The sequence below is a fragment of the Trichechus manatus genome, unplaced genomic scaffold (genome assembly GCF_000243295.1).
Source record: "Trichechus manatus latirostris isolate Lorelei unplaced genomic scaffold, TriManLat1.0 scaffold00209, whole genome shotgun sequence".
Classification (NCBI taxonomy): Eukaryota; Metazoa; Chordata; class Mammalia; order Sirenia; family Trichechidae; genus Trichechus; species Trichechus manatus.
The window spans coordinates 1,285,386-1,305,821 of record NW_004444145.1 but is presented as its reverse complement, the minus strand read 5'-3'; the positions used below and the strand labels follow the sequence as shown (position 1 = coordinate 1,305,821).

Genomic DNA, 20,436 nt, shown 5'->3' with positions numbered 1-20,436 from the left:
TTCATTCTAGTTCAGGCCTGCAAGTTGGCTAGGCCTGGAATGAGTTACTGTGTGTTATCCTTTTGTTTAGTAATTTGTAATTGGTGGACTAGCTGGAGGAAGAAAGCACTCTTCTACTCTGGCTTCAAAGATTAGAGGTGGGGAGATTTTGCCCAAACCACCTCACATTTCCCTTTCCAGGATGTAGGTCAGGATGGGAAGGGTGACACCAAAAGACGCTAACCTGTGTTACCTACAGAGGCTAACAGTGAAGAGCAGGGGCTCCAAGACAGCAGGCCTGGATTCCAGACACAGATTGCCACTGCTTGCAGGTGTGGCCTTGGAAGTTACTGACCATACCTAGTGAAGACACTACCTTCTTAGGCTATTGGGAATATTACATGAACAATCCATGCAAAGCACCTCTGCACGGTGCCCAACACATTGTAAGTGCTCAAAATATGTTGTTTCCTCTCCCTCCCCGAAGAATATAAGGCAGTACAAGGATAAAACTGGGCTTTAAAGAGTCTTTGAGATTGGCCTTTTTTCAATACTAGCAAGAGAGAAAAGATGCTTAAGGAACACTTTCCAAGCTGGAATGGGTATATGTAGAGTCTAAACAACTCAACTGGGAGTAATCTGGATGAATCACTAGGAGCAACAGTCAAATCCTAACAGGAAGGTCTGTCTACAATGAACAAGACAACCAGAGGGCAAACAGATGCACAAAATTGAATAACCTTATTGTAATGCCGCTACCACCTGTCAGTTTGTTGTACTGTGGTGGCTTGTGTGTTGCTGTGCTGCGTGTTGCTCTTAATACCAGCAGGATCATCTACAGTGTTTCAGCAGGGCTTTCAGACTAAGTTAGACGAGAAAGAACAGCCTGATGATCTACTTCAGAAAATTAGCCAGTGAAAGTACTAGACATAGGCAACAACATTGTAATGCAAGCTCTGCTTTATAATCTTATATACTCTATGAGGACAAGGATTTTTGTTTTATTCACTGATGATCCCTACCATAGACCACAAGTACATGCAGACTGAATGGATGTCTTCTTTCCATTGAACCAATTGCACATGCTACCACAAACAAGCTACAATAAAGGTGGGGAAGGGGAAAGTAACTGGAAAAGACCTGGGCTGTGTACTTGACAAATTCCTGACATTTGTGGCAAGTTGGAGCTACAGAGTGGGAGGCCTAACAGAAGGTCCTTGTTCCTTTCTATTCACACCTAGAGCAGAAACTTAATTCTGTCCCACTCCCAGGTCCTGCCAGCCAGCCAGACAGGACCCAAAGCCTATGTCCAGCCATGCCTTGGATTTTTTTCTTTTTTGTGGTTTAGGGGAAAAGTTTACAGCACAAATTCGTTTCTCATTTAAAAATTTATACGGTTTTGTGACATTGGTTGCAATCCCCGCAACATGTCAGCACTCTTCCCCTTTACACCTCAGGTTTCCTGTGTCCGTTTGTCCAGTATTCCTGTCCCTTCCCGCATTCTTTCTTGTCTTTGCTTTTGGGCAGGTGTTGCCCATCTGGTCCTATATACTTGAACTAAGAAGCATGTTCCTCACGTGTTATTGTTTTATAGGCCTAATATTCGGCTGAAAGGTGCACTTACGGAGTGGCTTCAGCTGAGTTAGCAGGGTGTCCATGGAATTCCGGGGTACTTCCAATCTTGTCAGACCAGTAAGTTTGGTCTTTGTGAATTTGAATTTTGTTCTACATTTTTCTCCCATTCTCTCCAGGACCCTCTATTGTGATCCCTGCAGAGTTGTCAGTGGTGTTAGCAGGGCCCCATCTAGTTCTGGGCTCAGGCTGGTGGAGGCTGTGGTTCATTGGGTCCATGAGTTCTTTCAACTAGTTATTTTCCTTGCCTTTCGTTTCACTCTCCTTAGCTCTGGACAGGATGCAACCAACAGATTTATCTTAGATTGCCACTCCAAAGCTTTTAAGACCCCAGACGCTACTCACCGAAGTTTGGTGCAGAACATTTTCTTTATAAACTGTTATGCTAATTGACCGAGATGCCCGGCGACTACGGTCCCCCAGCCCTCAGCCCCAGCAACTCGGTCCCTCAAGGTGTTTGGATGTGTCTAGGAAGCTTCTATGACTTTGCCTTGGTCAAGTTGTGCTGATTTCCCCTATACTGTGTTGTCTTTCCCTTCACCAAAGTTAACATTTGTCTACTACCTAGTTAGTGATTTCCCCTTACCACCCCGCCCCTCCCTCGTAACCATCAAGGATTGTTCTTTTCTGTGTATAAACCTTTTCGTGCCTTGAATTTAACACCACAAACAAGAAAAAAGGTTAAGGAATTTTCTTTATTTTTTACAAATTAAGACTATGTAGATTTCATATATTTCTGAATCAAAAACCTCTCTCTTCACAGTATGAGTTAGAGAATGCAGCCTGAGCTGAAAACCAAGGAACTAGAAAAGAAGTGATAATTACAATGATTACTGTATTAAAAACCTGTTAAGCATTTTCCTTAAAAGTAGTTTTTTTTATATCTTGTCATTCTTGGCACTGTTTCTAAAGAAAAACTCCTTTATCCCAAGCAAAAAAGCACAAAGGCGGAGTCTGGCTTCAGATGTAATGCAGATTCTCAGGCCTGGCAGAGAATCACCTAATTTATGGGGAGTTGCTAACGGGGGGCGTAATAGGAAGGAAGTCTCTTCAGTTAAAGTTCTCAGGCCAGAGGCTGCAGGCAGCAGCTAAACCAGAGGGCAGCATCCTCTGTGGAAGCAAGCCATTCTGGGCAGCAGGCCACTCCAAGAATAACACAGCCTGGGAACAGTTTCATGGGATGGATGGCACAGACAGCCACTGTGTCAAACTATGCACTGGTTGTGAATAAAAACCAAAACCAAACCCACAGCTGTCAATCAAGTCAAGTCCGACCCATAGCGACCCTACAGGACAAGAGTAGAACTTCCCATAGGGTTTCCAACGAGCAGCTGGTGGATTCCAACTGCTAACCTTTTGGTCAGCAGCCGAGCTCTTCATCACTGTGCCACCAGGGCTCTGGTCGTGAACAAGGAGAGCCAAAAATGGTGTCCTACTGGCAATGAGCTTTATGGCTCAGTCCCCCTTACACTGAAGTCCTGGGAGTAGCCAGAGCCACAGCTGTTCCTGATGCTGCCCTTCTGTGCCAGCTGACTGTGACACCACACAGAGGAGCCGGTGAGCTCCCATAGTATTGTCCACCCACACTTGCAACCACAAAGCTGGAGGAATTCAGGTCGCTTGCAGGTTTGGTTACCTGGCACCTGCCTGGAAGAAGGCTGCAGATTTCTGGAAACAGGTGAACCGACCAAAAACTAAAGTGCACTGGTAAAATGAACGTTTATCTACTGCCTCAAATCTCTGGCCTGACACCATCTGTTAATGTATCCTCTGGTGGGGGACAGACAAAAGCGTACCGGAGGACTGTTACAAATGGCACCTCCCAAGTCATCACAGCCCCATTCTGTTGATCTGAACAAAGAACTACGCAGTTGGTAGAGGAGATTTTGTTCCCCTCTGCTCCAAACAAGTCCTCATCTAGGTTTGCCTGGCAGGATTAGTTACAATTAGCCCCAGAGATTCAACCTTTCCCCTGCCTATCCTTCCTCTCTTGGGACTTTTGATCACAGTCACCTGGTAGAGGCCACTCAATAACTAAGGTGAAAACCAATACAAAAATAAAGACCAAGGGAAATTTGGGAATTCTATGTTATACCTTGCGATACCTATCCAGCCATTTAACAAATGCCTGACAAGAATTAGCCTTCCCTTTGTGCTGAAATCCTCCCACCCCGTGGATGGAAAGCAGGCAGAATCCCTAAGGATCAGGCAAGGGGGGTGGGGGGGTAGGAGGGAACACACACAAATCTGCATTCCTTTTGTGATGGCAACGTGTAAAAGGGTATTTGCCCGGCCTGCAGCTCAGAGGAAGCAAAGCATCCACAAACAGAGGCTCTTCATTTTCTTTCAGGGGTTGACAGAAGCTCAGATAATAATGAGCCTGAGTAACAACGGGACCAGCAAACTTCTTTCCAATGGAAAACACACTGCCCAGCCCCACTGGAACTGTGCACAAACCAAACAATGTTGAGGTGGTTCTCTACTTAACAGTTCAGGTCCACCTGGTGTAGTTTGGGAAGTGGACTCCTGGAGTTTGTTTCCTCTGCTAGTCCCACTCCTCAGCATGGTGGACTGATGGCCTGAACAGGGGAAGAGGCTAGGGACTGGGCTGACAGAAAAGGGAGTGGGGAAGAACCCCAGGAATAGAAGCCAAACTCCAAACTATATTCTACTAATCAGTTTTTTGATCAAAAAATTCAAAATAGAGAAAACCACAAAGTACAAAAGTTTTTCTGATGCTTTTCATTATCACAGAACACGCCACCTGTAATGTGTGCAAAGAGGAAATGAGGGGCGGTGGGAGAAGTCATCAAACTGAGAAAGGCTGGATGGCCATTTCACTTCTTCTCTTTTTTCTTGTCCTAGAATGGAGAAAAATCACCCAATTAAATTTGTGGCATCTGACATTCAAGCTAAAACTCTTGAGTCAGCCATTAACTAGCTGCCTTTGGTTAGGGACTGGAAGGAATCAGTACAATAAAAAGGAATGAGAAATGCTCCCTTAGCTCAGCAATAAGTGAATCTTAACTCTTTCCCTGGTGTTCCCAAAGTTGCTTGTTAGTAAGGCAGACCTGAGAATAAGAGTTAAGCAGCACCATATCCCTCCCCCTGGTACCACATGGGCTGCCTGACCATTCGTGGATTCTTCCAACTATCACAGCTCAGATCCCAACCACAGTCTGCAGACTGGAAGTCTACTCTAAGAGAGCAAAACAAGAGGCCAAGACCACCAACTTTCCATTAGGCCAGGAAAGTACTCCACCGTGAAAGTGGGAACATGAATTGTGGGCATAAACCAACATTCAGAAATAATTTAATTTAGTGGAACTCTTCATTCAATCTTCAGTGAAAGCCCAATACAGTAAACAGGTGAAAGCTGACTTGCTTTGACTGAAACTGAGGTGCCTACTTGGTGCTCAGTCCCAGATGTTGCAAAGCCCACACCACCACACTGTCTACTGTTCCCTAAGGGGGTCTGTAAAGAAGAGCTTGTGGTGGCTTCATTTGTTTCTCCTACTGCTGGGTATACTATGTTTGACACTAACCCTATACAGAATGCTTCTTTGGAAAAAAATGAATTTAAAAAACGGATAAACTTTCTCTACTTCTGAAATTTATTTACAAAAGCTGGAATATTTTTTTCTGAGTCATAATTATCTTTGTTGCTGCTATGCTGTGGAATTGATTCCAACACATAACAACCCCGTGTGACAAGAGCAGAACTGCCTCATAGGGTTTTTCTAGGCTATAATCTTTATGGGAGCAGATAACCAGGTCTTTCTCCTGCAGAACCGCTGGGTGGGTTCAAAATGCCAACCTTCTGGTTAGCAGCCAAGTGCTTAACCGTTGTGCTACTATGGATCCTATAGTATTATCTTTACAGCCTTTAAATTCTTCATCTAGTAGATTGTTTTTTGACATTCTTTTCCCTTTGATACTAATGTCAGAATTAGTAGTAAAAAAAAGTGGATTGCTTTTACTTGTTTCTTTTTCTCCATCAGCTGAAGGCTTCTTCTGGTTTACCTCTTACTCAGTGTCCTGCCTTACAGATGCCCTGGACCTACATAGTGCATGAACAAGTTTTCAAATCTGAAGTAAACACAGACGTTGAGCTCAGAAGCATTCTCTCATCTTCAGATGGTAGGCTGACTAACCTTCTCATTCATAGCCAGGATCATCATGAGTTTTCTGAACAGAGTAACAAAATCCAGGAAGAGGTCAACACAATGCCTGAAAGAAAAGAATCAGTTTATGAAACTGACTTCCCGTTCTCCTGTATCTCAAAGTCCACAAAGGCGGAGAACATAAACCCCACCCCATCTCCTAGAGTCAGCCTCTCCAACATTCCACCACCAACCAAATAAGTAAAACTCTGGAGTCTGAGATCCTTTTCAACTCAATGAAGCCATGTAGCATAGAGGAAAGAACATAGGCTTTGGACTCAGCAGAGGCCCAAGTCTCAACCTTGAATCTACCACTAGTTATGAGACTTGGACAGGATTATTATGTATATATAAATAATATACACACACACACATATATACATTGTTAAAGGTTCAAAGCAAAGAGAAAATAAACAGTAAAAGGTGAAAAACTCCCTTGCCTCTTTCCTGCCTAGAGATAACCACTATTAAAAGTACGTATGTATACATATATACTATTAGTCTAATTAAAAAAATAAAACCAAAATCTATTTCTTTCAGGAATTAAGAGAAACTATGATATTTGATGCATAGTTCCAAAACCCTGGGTATCCTACCATATACATTCCTAAAGCTTGGCTACCGAAGTTCAGCCAGAGCCACCTGGATCTACTCTTATCCCTACTGATGTGGACAGAAATATGGGTCAGGAAAAGGATCCAGAAAAGAGCTGTGGAGTGGAATGGCATGCCTCATCCTTCATGCTCATTAAAGACCAATTCTCACACTCACCAGATATAATCCTTATCTCCATTTTCAGCCTTTTCAATAATAAGTTGAGTATCAAAAAGGACAAAGCCACACATGACCACCAGCCCCACATACAGGTTTGCCTAATTAAAGAAGAATGAGATGCGGTTACCAAAAGGTAGACACTGTAGAGAAAAAAAAAATTTCTTCTAGTTCTCAGCTACCTGAAAATTTATTAAATACTAATCCTACTGACATTAACATTAATGGGAATTGAAGCCTATGATGAAGACCACATTATTTCCCTAGACACAATTCTACACTCATATTTTTTGGTTACCGGAAGAGCTTCCCTCATTTTAATAAGGAGCCACTGCTGGACCGGCCTTAGACAAATGGTCTTCTCCTTACTTAGCAACACCCAACCACTGCTCAGTCTGCACTTTCATTCCGAGCAGAGGGCTCCATCATAAGAGGCTTAGTGGGGAAGCCTGAAGAGCACTGCCCAACAAACATGAGCATCCTGGAGGACTCTTAGTGTAGCCTGCTTTGGGGTTAAGCAAGAAAAAGCAGTGTGAGGCAAATGGCTGCTGGAAAGTTACATGCAAAATCTCACCTGGAAAAGCCAAATGGATCCAAAGAAAAGGTTGCCCAGGGAGGACAAGACCATCAGGCTCATGGCTGACATCAAGATACCTGTAAGAGAGGACGAAAAGCTGTCTTCAGAGAAGCCAAAGAAAAGTAAAGCAGTCCCATTAAGGCCATTCCTTATTTTTCCAAAAAGAAAACTGAAGGCTTTCAATTTCAACCCAACAGTCACAAGGGAATTGTGAGGATAAGAGCAGAGTCCTAGTGAGGATTTTGGCTAGAGGGGAAACCCTCTCCCTGCTTTCCAGCCCATACTTACCTCCCAGGAAGAGGTAGCTACGACGTCTGGCGTACAGTGCACTCAGGGTGAAGCAGGTGAAGATCATTGCTGTACCCATGAAAGCAGTGGGAAGGATGCTGTTAAAGAAAAAAGACCACTGGATTGAGAGCTAAGGTTTATAGTCTGTATGCAGAAGGTATATTCATAAAGGTAAAAGCTCATAAAAACAAAACAAAACAAAACCAAACCCTTTGCTGTGGAGTCGATTCCGACTCATAGCAACACCTATAGGGCAGAGCAGAACTGCCCCATGGGGTTTCCAAAGAGCAACTAATGGATTCAAACTGCCAATCTTTTGATTAGCAGCCTGACCTCTTAACCATTGTGCCATTAGGGCTCTAAAAGATGTTAAGACGCTACTAAAATACTTACCTGGGGTTGATGGAAATGCACAACTCCAAGGCAGGGCCCAGGCCAACTCCTAGAAAACGAAATACCAGAATACAATATTACCATCAACTCTTGCAGAGAACCCTTGTCCAAAAGTTGATCATTAATAGCACAGGTATGCCCATGCACCTAAAAAAAACCCAAAAAAACAAAAAACGTGGACTCTTCCTTCCTCCAACTGTTTTCAAGAGACCTTATACTCCTGAGTTATTTATTTATAGACACAGCTGCAAAACTCTTTTCAGCTGAAAATCATGGATGACTCTAAAAGGAATAGATATTTAACAAAAAAAAACAAAAAACAGGCATCTCAAATATTTTAAAGCTAAATTATAAGGCTGCAAAACATCGAGGAGGGGTGACATGAAACTGTAATGTGGGCCAGATAAGGGATTAGGAGAAAAGAAGAGCAAAGCAATGCCTTGTGGCCAGCAACCTCGTAGGCATGCAGGACTGATTCTCTTTGTGGCAAAAAAGGCCAGACTGGTTTGGTGGGGGGCACCTGCCAACTCCAGGGCACGGGAACAACCTGCTCCAGTTCCATTCTGGCTACTCACCTCTTTCTGATAACTCCACCCCTTAAAGGCCTTAAAAATCCAGTCCTCTTTGATCCAAAAATCTTTAACACCAAATCCCTTTCCTTTCTATAATTTCTTCAACACTGTATAGATTAGACTGTCACTAAGAACAAGTTGTGTTAACTCAAATGCTGCTTTGCAATTATCTTTATTATGCAGCATGAGTCCTGTTTTCCCTTAATAATTCTGAAGAGCTGTGCTTTACAAATTCCTTTCCTGAGAATCAGCAAAGTGTCCTGGACAAGAGATTTCAATGCATATCTTTAATTGTTTCCAAGGCTCAGAACAGATGCTCCTGTGATAGTTGCCAGCATGGGCCAAGCTAAGTCAAATTCTCAGGCTTAATTTAGTCCCATGTCTACCATTAACAAATTATGCTATCCAAGCTCTTGAACCTCAGTCATTCAAGCACATGATGCCTGTTTTTGGATACAAAAGTAGAAGTAACAGTCCCTGGTCATAAAGAGCTTACCCTCTGGACAGGGAAGCAAGCAGCGCCTATATGAAATAAGAAAGCAGCACATGACAAAATATATTCAAATTCAAGAATGGATAGGACAGTGTTAGAGGAAACCAGAAGGGTGAGATAAGATAACCAGAGTGGAGTAGGATGCATCAAAGAAGATTCTATGAACAGAACTCTTCTGAAGGAATTGTATCATTGGAATAGGCAGACACTAGGTGTGTGCCAGCTGGGGCAAATCAGAATAAATACAAATCTCAGGCCTTAGAAAGAGATAACTAAAAATACAGTTTCCCCATTCAAAATTAAACCAACCCTTCAACACACCTGTAAGGAAAGCAAATCCTGCAAGAAGTCCCAGTCTCTTTTGCTCAGTTTCATGGCTATGAGGTGTTGCCATCAGCCAAATCATCAATCCCAGGGAGCCCAAGGCAGAAAGCAGACCAGCCTGTCAGAGCCAGAGTCAATAATTAAATACTTGAAAGCTTCAAATGTATTCTGCAGGACCTTACTGGGTTCAAATACTCATCTTAACTTCCTAATATTTGCTTCTAACCTGGAGGCAGTAGAAAAAGACAGTGTTTTCTCAGGGGTGGGGGCTAAGGAAAGAAGTCAAATGCCTTAAAGGACAGCGTTAGGACCAAGGGGATGCTGGAAGCTCTTCTGGCCGGAGGAAGGCCATCAACCACAGTGCAACTGCTAAGACCTAACTACCCACATCAAACTGTATTTGAGTCTTTCCCAAGACATGGGAGAAGTAAACCAAAGTGACAGGCGCTTGAAGTATATTCCAGTCTGTAGAACTGGAATTGTGATTATGTGGAAACGATCATTTAAAACACACACACAAAAAAAAGATAGACATTTTTTTGGTTATTCTCCAATTGTCCCTTCTACTCCTACTCCTTCTGTCCTAGCCCAAACTCTCCCTCAATACAGGAAAATGAGCTGTTGAAGGTCTTCACCCAGTTATGCAGATATCAGTGTATATTAACTGATAATTAACCATATAACCAATGGTTTGTATCTAAGTACCCACAGTCACTCAGACTTCAGTCAGAAAAGAGGAAGAATAGAGGAAAACACAAAAGGCTACTGTGCAGAAGAACCCCAGTATGTACGCCATGCCTCCACTCCAGTGAAGTCTTACAGAATAGCTCACCATTCAGTGTCAGGGTTAAGACATTCTGTTTTCAATATCTAGAGGGGGCACAGATACCAGAAAATTCACAAGGCTTTATATGTCCTGATTTAACTGCTGGCTGAGTTCAGGTTCCAAAGTACTGATAAGGATTAAGCAAGGGCACAGGCTTAAGGTACTTTGCTGAGTGGGTTTCTTCCTAACATGATCTGTACCATAGCAACCAGGAGAGAAAATTGCTCTTACCTGAATGAAGTGAGTGACTACGTGGACATAGGCCCCCGCAGCCGCCACAAACATACAGAGGGCAAAGCTGGCATAGACCTTCTTCAGGTGCTGCTGTGTTGAGGGGGTTCTAGGAAAGAATGTTAACAACCATCACTCAGGACCAATATCATCTCCAAGCTAAGAATTATTTTTCCCTCTCCTCCCCTTCCCAGGGAATATGTGAAAATTATATTACAAAGAGTTTAAGATACTTTGGAGAGACTATATTACAATAAAAAAAATAAAGAACGTTTTGAAAACAGGTTAACAGAGAATCTTAACTGCTGAGGAAGGGCCAAATCCTAAGATTATGAACAATAAATATCCAAACTAAAATAATCAAATGACTTTCCAATGATCACACTGCAGCCCTTAGCATGTGGGTACTTATATCAGCTCTTCTGGAGTCTAGCAAAGTTAATTTGTTAGCTTATACATACAAAAGTTAATAAACTAGGAAAAGAAACCACGTATGAAAGAAAATGTAATAAGAAACTGTAGTCAAGGTCAAAACACTTACATGTGGGAAAATTTTAAAAGCGCATCTAAGTTGATCTTCCGATCAAATATGTTCATGGTGCCAGCGTCTGTGGCACACAGCCTCCACTCTGAAGAATCAAGAACAGGAAGGTACTGGGACATACAACGTAACACAAACAACCTTTTTATAAAAAACAGTAACAGTATACAAGTTTGGAAAAAAGAAAAAAGATATCCAAATTCCCACTGCCCTAACGTAACCAATTCAATTTTTACATATTTCCTCCTAGAATACACTTGCAATAATACTCAACCACTTCAAAGGGGCAGAGGAAATGAATCCATCTTCTTCTCCCCTAAACTATTTGGTTACTATCATTTCACTGGTTATTTCAGAAGGTAGTTTGCCCCTTTAAAAGAGAGTTTGTTCCTTAGAGAAATTCTCAATTAGCAATCTAAAAGGACTCAAGTCACTGGACATAAAGCAATTTTATAAGAAGCTAGAGAATTCCCGGAAACGCACAGAATCTCAAGGATTAAAAAAAACCACTAACTAAAAAAGCTGAGTCTGGCACTAGGACTTGCATTTTAAATATACACATGTGGAAACTTTCTACCTAATGCATTTTACAATTGAACTGAAAGAAATTCACGATTTAAAAAGGAAGCAAGTTCCTATCTCTATGAAAATGGAATTCATGCAGAAAGGATTACTGTTGTATTTTACTTTTTGACATAATTTTAGAAACTTTCTCACAGAAAAGTTATAATAGCACAAAAAATTCTTGTATACCCCTCACCCAGATTTCCTAAATGTTAATATTTTACCACTTTGCTTTATCCTTTCTCCCCATACATAGCAACATACAATACAGAAGAGCTTATAAATATTATTTTTTTCTAACTGTGCAGACTTGATGTGCCTTTATCCCTAAATACCTCAGTGATCAAAATCAGATGCAATACTATTATCTGATCTACAGAACTTATTCAGATTTTGCCAACTGTCCCAATATATCAGAAAGGGTACAGAAGGGTATTCTGTAACTGAACCATATCTAGGTTATACTACATCAATACCAAAAAGTCAGGCTCTTCACCCCAAGTTTTGCTCCCTATTTCACATGCAATCCTCAAAAAACATGCCCAACCTACAGAGCTAAAAATCTAATCAAAGGCTTTCATCTTCCCTAAACAGTAACTCTCCAAATTCTTATTAGACTCAAATCCACTTCAAATTTACCAAAGAAAGGATAGGGGAAGAGAATTCAAACACAAAAGGTAAGCTGTTTGAAAGACAAACCACCTACTTGCTCACAAATAGCACCTAGACCAATGATCAGCACAATTAATCTAGGCAATAAAAGTTACAACTCCCAAGCCGATATCCTGAGGAATCCTGGGCCAGTGGAGAGATACCACTCTCACAAGTCCACAAACATCAATACTATTTGCTTCCTGAGGCTCTCCCACAACTGAAACAATCATGTTGGCTGGGTTTCTTTCTCAAATATTTTTTTACATGCTGCTGTAAAAAAATTAGTATAGCACACTTACAAAAATACTTTATGGGGGAGGGTACAACTGGCAAACAAACGTAGATCACGTGTTATTTGTGTAAAAATATTGTTACCCCCTCCTTCCTTCTCTCACCAACATCCCTACTCACCTCGATACTTTCGCTAGTTTTTAGGGATGGGTAGGTACAGCAAGAAGCTGCAGAATCTACTAAAGCTGTTGCTTTCGTCTCTAAGTCATGGGGTACTGGGCCTTCTTGATCTAGATGGTGCAATTATTGCAGGCTGTTGCAGAGCCAACCACAGTCTTTCACAACCATGATGAATATGTCCTCTAGAGAGCACACTTACAGGATGACAGAATCCAGCATCTGCAAAGTGTCTTTGTTTAAGGCTTTCATTAGCATCCCTAATGACACCCCTAGACAGAACTTGCATCGATACTGAAGCAATCTCCAGAGGGAAGTGCTTAGTATTCACAAACAACAGTAAATCACCTGTTGCTTCCAATTTCAAGACTTAAAAAACGGGGGGAAGTGGAGCAGGTAAATTGTCAGATACCCACAGGGACTGTTAGTCAGAAACGGCAACACTCATGTAACTGGACCCCATTCAGTGGAAACTGTCGGAGAGGAGAATAACAGATACTCCTCTTTCCTGGTTTGTTCTTCAACATTTCCTAAGGGGTATCTGACTGCCTCTTTCAGGGGCCGTCTTACAACTCTTGATGGAAAAACCAAAATCATCAAAGGCTGCGTGTGAGGGAGGTGTCTAATAGGAATTTCTCCTTGTTTTAGTAGTAGCTTGCAGTTTAAAAAAAAAAATCGCATAAAAAAATAAGATAAAATGCGTACTCCAAATTTTAAGTGAAACGTAACCACCGTATTTTCTCGATGCAAAGGTACACAGCAGTTTTTCATAATAGTTTTATTGGGGTGGGGGTGGGGGGAGGAAATGCAATGGACATATACATTTAATGTCATAAGACATAATTTTTTCAGAAATATTAAAGTGTGAGGGAAAAAGGTCTTAGAATCCAGGAAATATGGCATTTTACTCTAGCTCTGTTCCAAATAGTCAAGAACTAATGTGCAGACAGGTAATTAGGTAAAACTGTTGTTTCAAGTTTTGCCAGATGGAATAAACTTACCAGGTTTCTAGCCTCAACTAGTTGTATTCATAAGCTGCACATCAAAGATACCTACATTTCAATGGCCAATACACAAACTCAGCTGAACAAGATTAAATTGCATTCATAACTCAAAAATAGCAGCTCCCATATCAAAAGTATTGTCAGTCCCAGTAACAGTTGTTCTTAAAGGAGCCTGACATAGTCAAAACCATTAATCAAGTTACTTAGCTAACATTGCAAAGAGGGCCCACAGTTAAATGAAAATCTTTGTTTTTAAAAAAGCACAAGTTGCTAAAAAGTTCTTCAATATAGCACACATCTAAGTTGATTATGAAATTAATATCAGCATGATCTCACCCTGGACCCCAACTCCTACAGGAATCTAGAAATTGGCTTCTCTTTCCTACTCCCCAGTTCTAGAGATACTCAACTCTAAAATAATACAATGTGGCTAGTGATTCAGGAGTCAAGGGGAATTTGCCTACGCTCATTTGTAAATCAGAGGTAGATATTCAGGTGTTAATCATTACCAAATTCCTTTAATCTGGTTCAGAGCCTCATTTTATTCTTCCATCCTTAAGACAGTAGGAAGCTCCAAATTTGCCAGGACTATTTCATGCACATCCTCCTAAAGCTCTACCGGAAGTGTTATCACTGTGTGGTTCCCAGGGCCAGCCTTCTCTGCCAGAGCCACCCAAAACAAAACAAAAAACCTAGAACTTACCACATGCCTTTACCAAGAAAGGAAAACTTAACACATTGTTTTAATTTAGGAAATACTGTGGTCTGTTTCAGCCTTTTTTTAGGGGGGTGTGGGGGTGGGGGGAACAGGGGCAGGAAGAAGATAGACATTCTTAATGCTAGTATCTAGGTCCTGTTAAATCTCTTGCTGTTTTGTTCCAGGTATCTTTCTTTACTCTTGTCCTAAAATATATGATTATTATCATGGGCCAAGCCTTTAAAAAAAAAAACAAACACAATCCTATTACAACGCCTAGTAAGTACAGTGGTATGAAACGTGTCAAAGTGGCCAAGAGCTATGCAAAACAGAAGCTAGCAAGCTTTTTTTAAAAAAATCCTTTCCTTTGAAAAATAAAAGTCTGCTGAATGCCGGAGCCAGAACAAAAGCTAACTCAATGTATACTAACAACATTAAACCAGCAGATCAAAGAAATATTGTTGATCATTTAATTAAAGATTAGTGTGTGAGTTATACAGTTCTTCATTCCTGTTAATTCACCCATCTTCAATCCTGTTCCCACACTTCTAGAAGGGTCCAAATCAATATGCAAAGATAAGAAAAATCCCATGTGATTTAAAAAAGGGGTAATAGTTTGTAATTTTTCACTAGTTCTTCCTATTGAATAGTTTTCAGACTTTGCATATAGCCATGTCCCAGGACACTGGTTAAGCACATAGCCCGCTGAGTTTGAAACCTGGCTGTTATTTCCTTAGCTTTGTGACATGAAACAAGTTTCGAGTACTTAACCTCTGTGTGCCTCAGCTTCCTCATCTGTAAAACAGTGCTTGCTTCATAGGGTTGAGGACTAAGTGAGATCAAATAAGTGCTTAGAATAGTGCTTTGTACATAGGAGGAGCTCAATACATATTAACCATCATTATTTGTGTAAATGCCCATTACTCCCATGTCCTCAGTACAATCTATGGAAAATGCCTCTGATTTTTCCTTTTAAAAGTCGTTTTAGAAGGTAATTATCCCAGGCTTAATTTACATATGCCCTGTCAACTACTTCTCAAAAAATCTTATTAAACCATTGACTCACAGCTAGCTATATTCTGAAGGCTTTATATTTGCCCAAATGAGAGTAAAATTAAATGGGAAGTGGGGATTCTAAGAAAATTATAAACTAGAATTTAAAAGGAACTTGATAAATTTTATTACTGGTTAAAACTGCTTCTGTATAAACGCCCTGCCTTTCCTCTGGCACATTTACACTGTACCTCCTGTCCCAAAGGGCCACAAGGCGTTTTGAGACAGCCTAATAGCCACTAAGTGATAATCTGATACGGTAAAGAATTTGATGAAACAAATGGTCATTAGCTTGATTCTTCCCCTGCCACCCCCTGGAGGTAGGTCAGTTCAGTTTCAGGATAATCCCAGGAAGTCTATTTCAACTGGTGCTAGGCTTTGATCAACCCAGATCTGATGGAACCTAGAAGTCCCAGTCTCTCCCTTAACTTGAATCAAAATCTTAAATTAGTGAACACTGAATCCTGTCTCTCTAGGGCTGCCTCAAAACCAAACCAGTAATTGGAGATGGAATGCCAGTTAAGTAAACATTTCCTTCAATAAATTATCTTTTGTATCAAACTTTGACTCCCTAGAGAAGGAAAGTAAGCTTTCATTAAGGCAGTTCCAGCTACAGAACAACAAATCTATATTTCTCGGCATTTCTACAAACTTTGCCCTCTCTATAACAACTGTTTGACACTGACTCATAAAAAAGCCTTAACATCCTACTCAATCTTCAAGTATAAACGAGCACTCTCTCCCCAATAACACCATATTTAGTCCAAATGATTAGCAGGCATAGATTAAACAGCCACCCACTCAACCCTCACCCTTGAGGCCCTTTTTTCAAGTGTTTTGGATTCCAGTTGTGTAGGAACTTCTCACACATTAGGTTGTAAGCAGAATTTGCATCTGATTCCACTCAATATCCCCCAGACTTAAAAAGCAATCAAGAATCTCCAAAGCAAATCTAGACCACATTATCAGATCAAGAGCACTGTAACCTCAATCAACATTCCTCAGATGGCTCAGAGCAGAACCTATTACCTCCAGGGGTCAATTAAGTGGCCCTAAAAGTCAATCCCTACAGTCTTTCTCTCCTGGTCTTGAACATTTGTAAAACAAAAACATATACAACATAAAAACTATAAAAGTCTCTATAAAATTTGGCTAGAAACTCTGGGGAAACAAAACTGGGTGGAGTGGAAGATATTTCTACCAGATTCTACAGGCAAGTCAAAGTAAAGTAGCAAAGGAAAATTTCAAAGACAGCATCACGATCCTAGTTAAAATGGGAATTTAAAAAAATCACACTATGGACTTAAAAGTCACACTATGAAAACTCTTTAAAAAAAGTCACAGTATGAAAAATCTTCTTTTACCCCTTTATCGACTACTGCTACCAATCCAATTCACTCTTACTCAGTGGTTTCCCCAAAGGAGAACAATACCCCTGGGTAGTTTATGAAATAAAGTGAAACTCTTCAGGGCAGCAACAGTACCTTATACAAGGCACCACTGACTACATTTACATAAAATTTTGTAACTTTCAAAGTGCTTTTATATACACCATCCCCCCTTATCTTCACATAAACCCATGAGGAAATGCTAAGAATGATTAACCCTGCTGCCACTCAGCTGATGCTGACTGATAGCAACCCTGTAGGACAGAGTAGAACTGCCCCACAGGGTTCCAAGGCTGTAATCTTTACAGAAACAGACTGCTACGTCTTTCTCCCATGGAGCTGCTGGTGGTTTGAACCGCCTACCTTTCGGTTAGCAGCCTAGCACCACCAGGGCTCCTTACGAATGATTAGTACCATTTTAAATATATTTTTTTTAAAAGTTAAAGGCAGAATAGTGGCACAGCACTGAATCTGGAGTCACAAGTCCTGCCATTTTTTACCATATAACCTTGGGAAATCATTTCACCTAAGAGCATCTCAATTTCCTCATCTGTAAAATAAGGATGATCAATACCTGCTCTCCCCAGCTCACTAGCTTATTGAATGTCAATAAGAAAATCTGTGTGAACATTGTAAAGTGTTAAATAGACATTAGTAATTATTGATTTGACCAATATAAAAAAGTTAAATACACAGCAGAGCCAGAACCAGACTGCTGGTCTTCTAAAGTCCAGCGCTCTTTCTACTAGTCCACCCTACAGTAAGAAAGCAAGCTTTCATTAAGGCAGTTCCAGCCACAGGCCAACAGAAATCTTAAAAAGAAAGAGAAAGGAACATATACTGATTCTTACTACATTTTTCTGTATTTCTACAATAAGCATGAGCTATTTATTCATAACTAGGAAAAAAAATTGGAAATGCTGACTAAATATCTGGATTAATTTTATCTTCCCTATTGACACAGTGGAAATCCTGGTGACGTAGCGGCTAAGCCCTAGGGCTGCTAACCAAAAGGTCGGCAGTTCGAATCCACCAGGTGCTCCTTGGAAACTCTATGGGGGAGTTGTACTCTGTCCTACAGGGTCACTATGAGTCGGAACCAACTCGACAGCAACAGGTTTACTGACACAGTGGCTGCAACAACGGGCTCAAACATAGCAACGACTGTGAGGATGGTGCAGGACCAGGCAGTGTTTCCTTCTGTTGTACATAAATAGGGTCACTATGCGTCAGAACCGACTCGACCTGCACCTAACAACAACATTCTTTAGGAGAGTTAAGACTGCGGATCAATAAGGGCAAAAAAGGAAGAAAAAGGGTACTAAGCCATGTTTCCACAACAAGATGAATAGAAGGAAACTCTGGATTCAAATTACAGATTGCATTTCAAGGATTCAACCATGATGTCCCCACTGGAGGAAAACAGCCAACAGAATCGAAATGTCAACATAGTCTTGAGGCCAGTACAAAAAAATTTAGACAAAGAGGAATAAGGAAAACACCAAACAGAGTACATCTAATAACTAATTACACAAAGAAGTGTTTCCAGAAGCTATAAGAAATGTGGTTATGCAACTTAGAAAATCTTTCTTGAAAGCAAATTCTTAAACTACGCAAACAATCGAAAGATAAACTACAAATAAATATTAATAAGTAACTACAAAAGCCCATTCTCCATTAACCTTTAACCTTACAATCCTTGTCTGTGTTTCTGGCAGTCAGCTCTTCTACTGGGTTACGTATTCACAAGTTAACCATTGCTAGAACGCAGTCTCAAGTTCAGAGGGGTTTTTGTTTTTGTTTGGCCAATGAAAGCTTGATGGGGTAGATCATGTAACCTGGCCTGGCACGGGATAGCGATTCCACAATAAACATCGAAAATTACCAAAGCCTACTTATTGCCACAGCTCCAGCAAGTAGGTCCGAAGGAAAAAAACAACCGCCCAACCACGCCTTTCCTGAGTCGCCTTTTTAGCAAGACGCCCACAAGGCTGAGGACCAAGCAAAGCAAGGCCACCTCCTCTGTCCAAAGGTAACTAATCAGACCAGAGAAGGCTGCCCTGTGGGCCTGGGAAGCCAGTCCTAGTTCCGGTCTCTTCTCACCTCACTCCTCTGCTGTTGACTTCCAAGTAACTAAGCAGTCTCTCGTGTCACAGACGAGTGTGACATCACCTGCCCCGCCGTGATAGGGCAGCCTGCCCGACCTCTCCGAGTCCTAGACCCTGGGCCCGGCCGCACTCCCAGAGGCAGCCCCGCCAGAGGATCCGCTGCAGAGCAACGAGCGGTCGGGTGGACGCGAGGGTGACTGCAAGCTCATAAAGTTTCGCTTTCATTCGACTCGGAAGGAGGGGGAGGGGGACGTATCCTAAATTCAAATGGTAGAGGCTGGGTCAAGGGGCCCTACGTCTACACTTTGAGGAGGAGAGAACGAAGAGAAGAGAAGCTGAAGGAAGAAAAGCAAGAAAAGTAGGAGGCCGCGCTAGCTCTCCGGCGCGGAATGGGCGCCTCGACGCCCCCGCAAGGACCCCGAAGACTCACCCCCCCCCTTCCCCCCCGCCCCCGCTCCAATACACTCACGCATGCGCGCCCCTAGTTCCCTAGCCTCTCCCCTCCCCGCCCTCCGGAGTCCCATCGCCGACTAGGGCCACGTTCGACCAAAACAGAGGCTACTCTTACTCTTGTTCTGACAATAATACCCTCCTTTCCTTCCTTCGCTCCCGAGCTTCCCAGTCCCCGCTTCACACGTTTCTTCTTACCCGTCTCTCACGAGCCAACACGGCTCCTTCCACACCGGATGTGCTTCTAACTCTCCCAGTGTCCGCTTCACTCTTTACCTAGTGTCCGCCCCTCGAACAAATCCCCGCCTTCACGTCCCATTTAAGGCCAGTCCTCATTGGCCGCTGGCCGCACTTCCGCCTTTCTATTGGCTGTACGTGCGTAAACAACGGCTGTTTATTTCAGAACCATTAGCTAGGGCTCTTGTCGATCAAGACTCTGGCTGCCAACCGGCGTCGTAGCAGAAGGTCTCCGCCTTCCTCCACGCTGAGGTAGGATCACGGTTCCCGGCCGCCTCTAGCGGAGAAAGTGAAGAGCGACAGGCCCAGCCCGAGACACCTCGCGAGTAATGGAGCCCCCACAAAACGTGAAGGGATAGCGCTGCGAAGTCCTGGGATACTGGTTTTACACTTCTCATCGAGCGCTCGGAAAGCGCGCTCACAGGGCCCGATTTACCGTGAGCTTAGTGGAGCTTAAGTTTCAGAGTACCTTTGAAGGCTCGACGAATTCTCCAGGAACGCGAAGAGCGAACAGCAGCCCCAGCCCAGCATCGGAGGTCACCTTCCAACCCAACGGCAGTCCTGGGGCCGCGGGCACGGGCATCGCCTCCCCATCCCTCTGCAGGGGTTGGGGGTGAGAGCGGTCCTTCAAACTCAAAGTGACGGTGGGGTGGGTGGGCGAGGGGATGAGGGCGGCGAAACGACGTGGCTAAGCTGCCCTGGCAGCCCGCCGGGGAGACCAAGCCAAAGGAGATTAAAGGACTGAAGTTCTCCGAGGGCTTGTCCCCAGCACGAAGCCCTGCCAGTTCCAGAACTTCAAAGGAAGTTATAGATGTGGCATTACCAGTACGGAGTTTCGAAGCTGAAAAAAGAAATTCCTCAACTATCAGGTTATCTTTCTAATACCTCTATAAAAAGAGTACAAAATGGTCATATGAAGAGGCAGTCAAAGAGTATGCAGCTAAAAAATGTAGATGTAAAAAGATTATTTTTAAAAAAAACCTCGTTACAGGGGAAACCAGCACAACTTGTACAAGGAAAGGTCATGGAAGCTCCATAGACACATCCAAACTCCCTGAGGGACTGAATTGCTGGGTGGAGGGC

The 20,436-nt window shown here is 42.4% G+C and overlaps 1 protein-coding gene across 3 annotated transcripts; it reads right to left on the bottom strand.

Annotated features, from left to right (window-relative positions):
* Positions 1 to 2,287: 2,287 nt before the first annotated feature.
* TMBIM6 (transmembrane BAX inhibitor motif containing 6) lies at positions 2,288 to 19,447 on the bottom strand. Of its 3 annotated transcripts, none has more exons than XM_004388303.2 (10): positions 19,315 to 19,447; positions 10,791 to 10,878; positions 10,250 to 10,358; positions 9,190 to 9,310; positions 7,804 to 7,852; positions 7,411 to 7,508; positions 7,120 to 7,199; positions 6,546 to 6,646; positions 5,766 to 5,841; positions 2,288 to 4,472 (listed from the first exon to the last, which is right to left on the bottom strand). In XM_004388303.2, exons 2-10 carry the CDS (start codon positions 10,844 to 10,846, stop codon positions 4,449 to 4,451), a joined length of 714 nt encoding a protein of 237 aa, XP_004388360.1. In that variant the 5' UTR covers positions 10,847 to 10,878; positions 19,315 to 19,447; the 3' UTR covers positions 2,288 to 4,448. The 3 variants fall into 3 exon arrangements, with proteins under 3 accessions (XP_004388360.1, XP_023598155.1, XP_023598156.1); XM_023742387.1 differs by having other exon boundaries at positions 10,791 to 10,903; positions 19,315 to 19,405; XM_023742388.1 differs by lacking the exon at positions 19,315 to 19,447 and adding an exon at positions 18,662 to 18,816.
* Positions 19,448 to 20,436: the final 989 nt, after the last annotated feature.

Bases quoted from the DNA above. Each gene is read 5' to 3' on its own strand.
- TMBIM6 (XM_004388303.2), bottom strand. From the start codon at position 10,846: ATGAACATATTTGATCGGAAGATCAACTTAGATGCGCTTTTAAAATTT. The intron at 9,311-10,249 runs GTAAGAGCAATT...TGGCTCTGACAG, and splicing joins TAGTCACTCACTTCATTCAG to GCTGGTCTGCTTTCTGCCTT. The intron at 7,509-7,803 runs GTAAGTATTTTA...TTTCTTTAACAG, and splicing joins TGCATTTCCATCAACCCCAG to CATCCTTCCCACTGCTTTCA.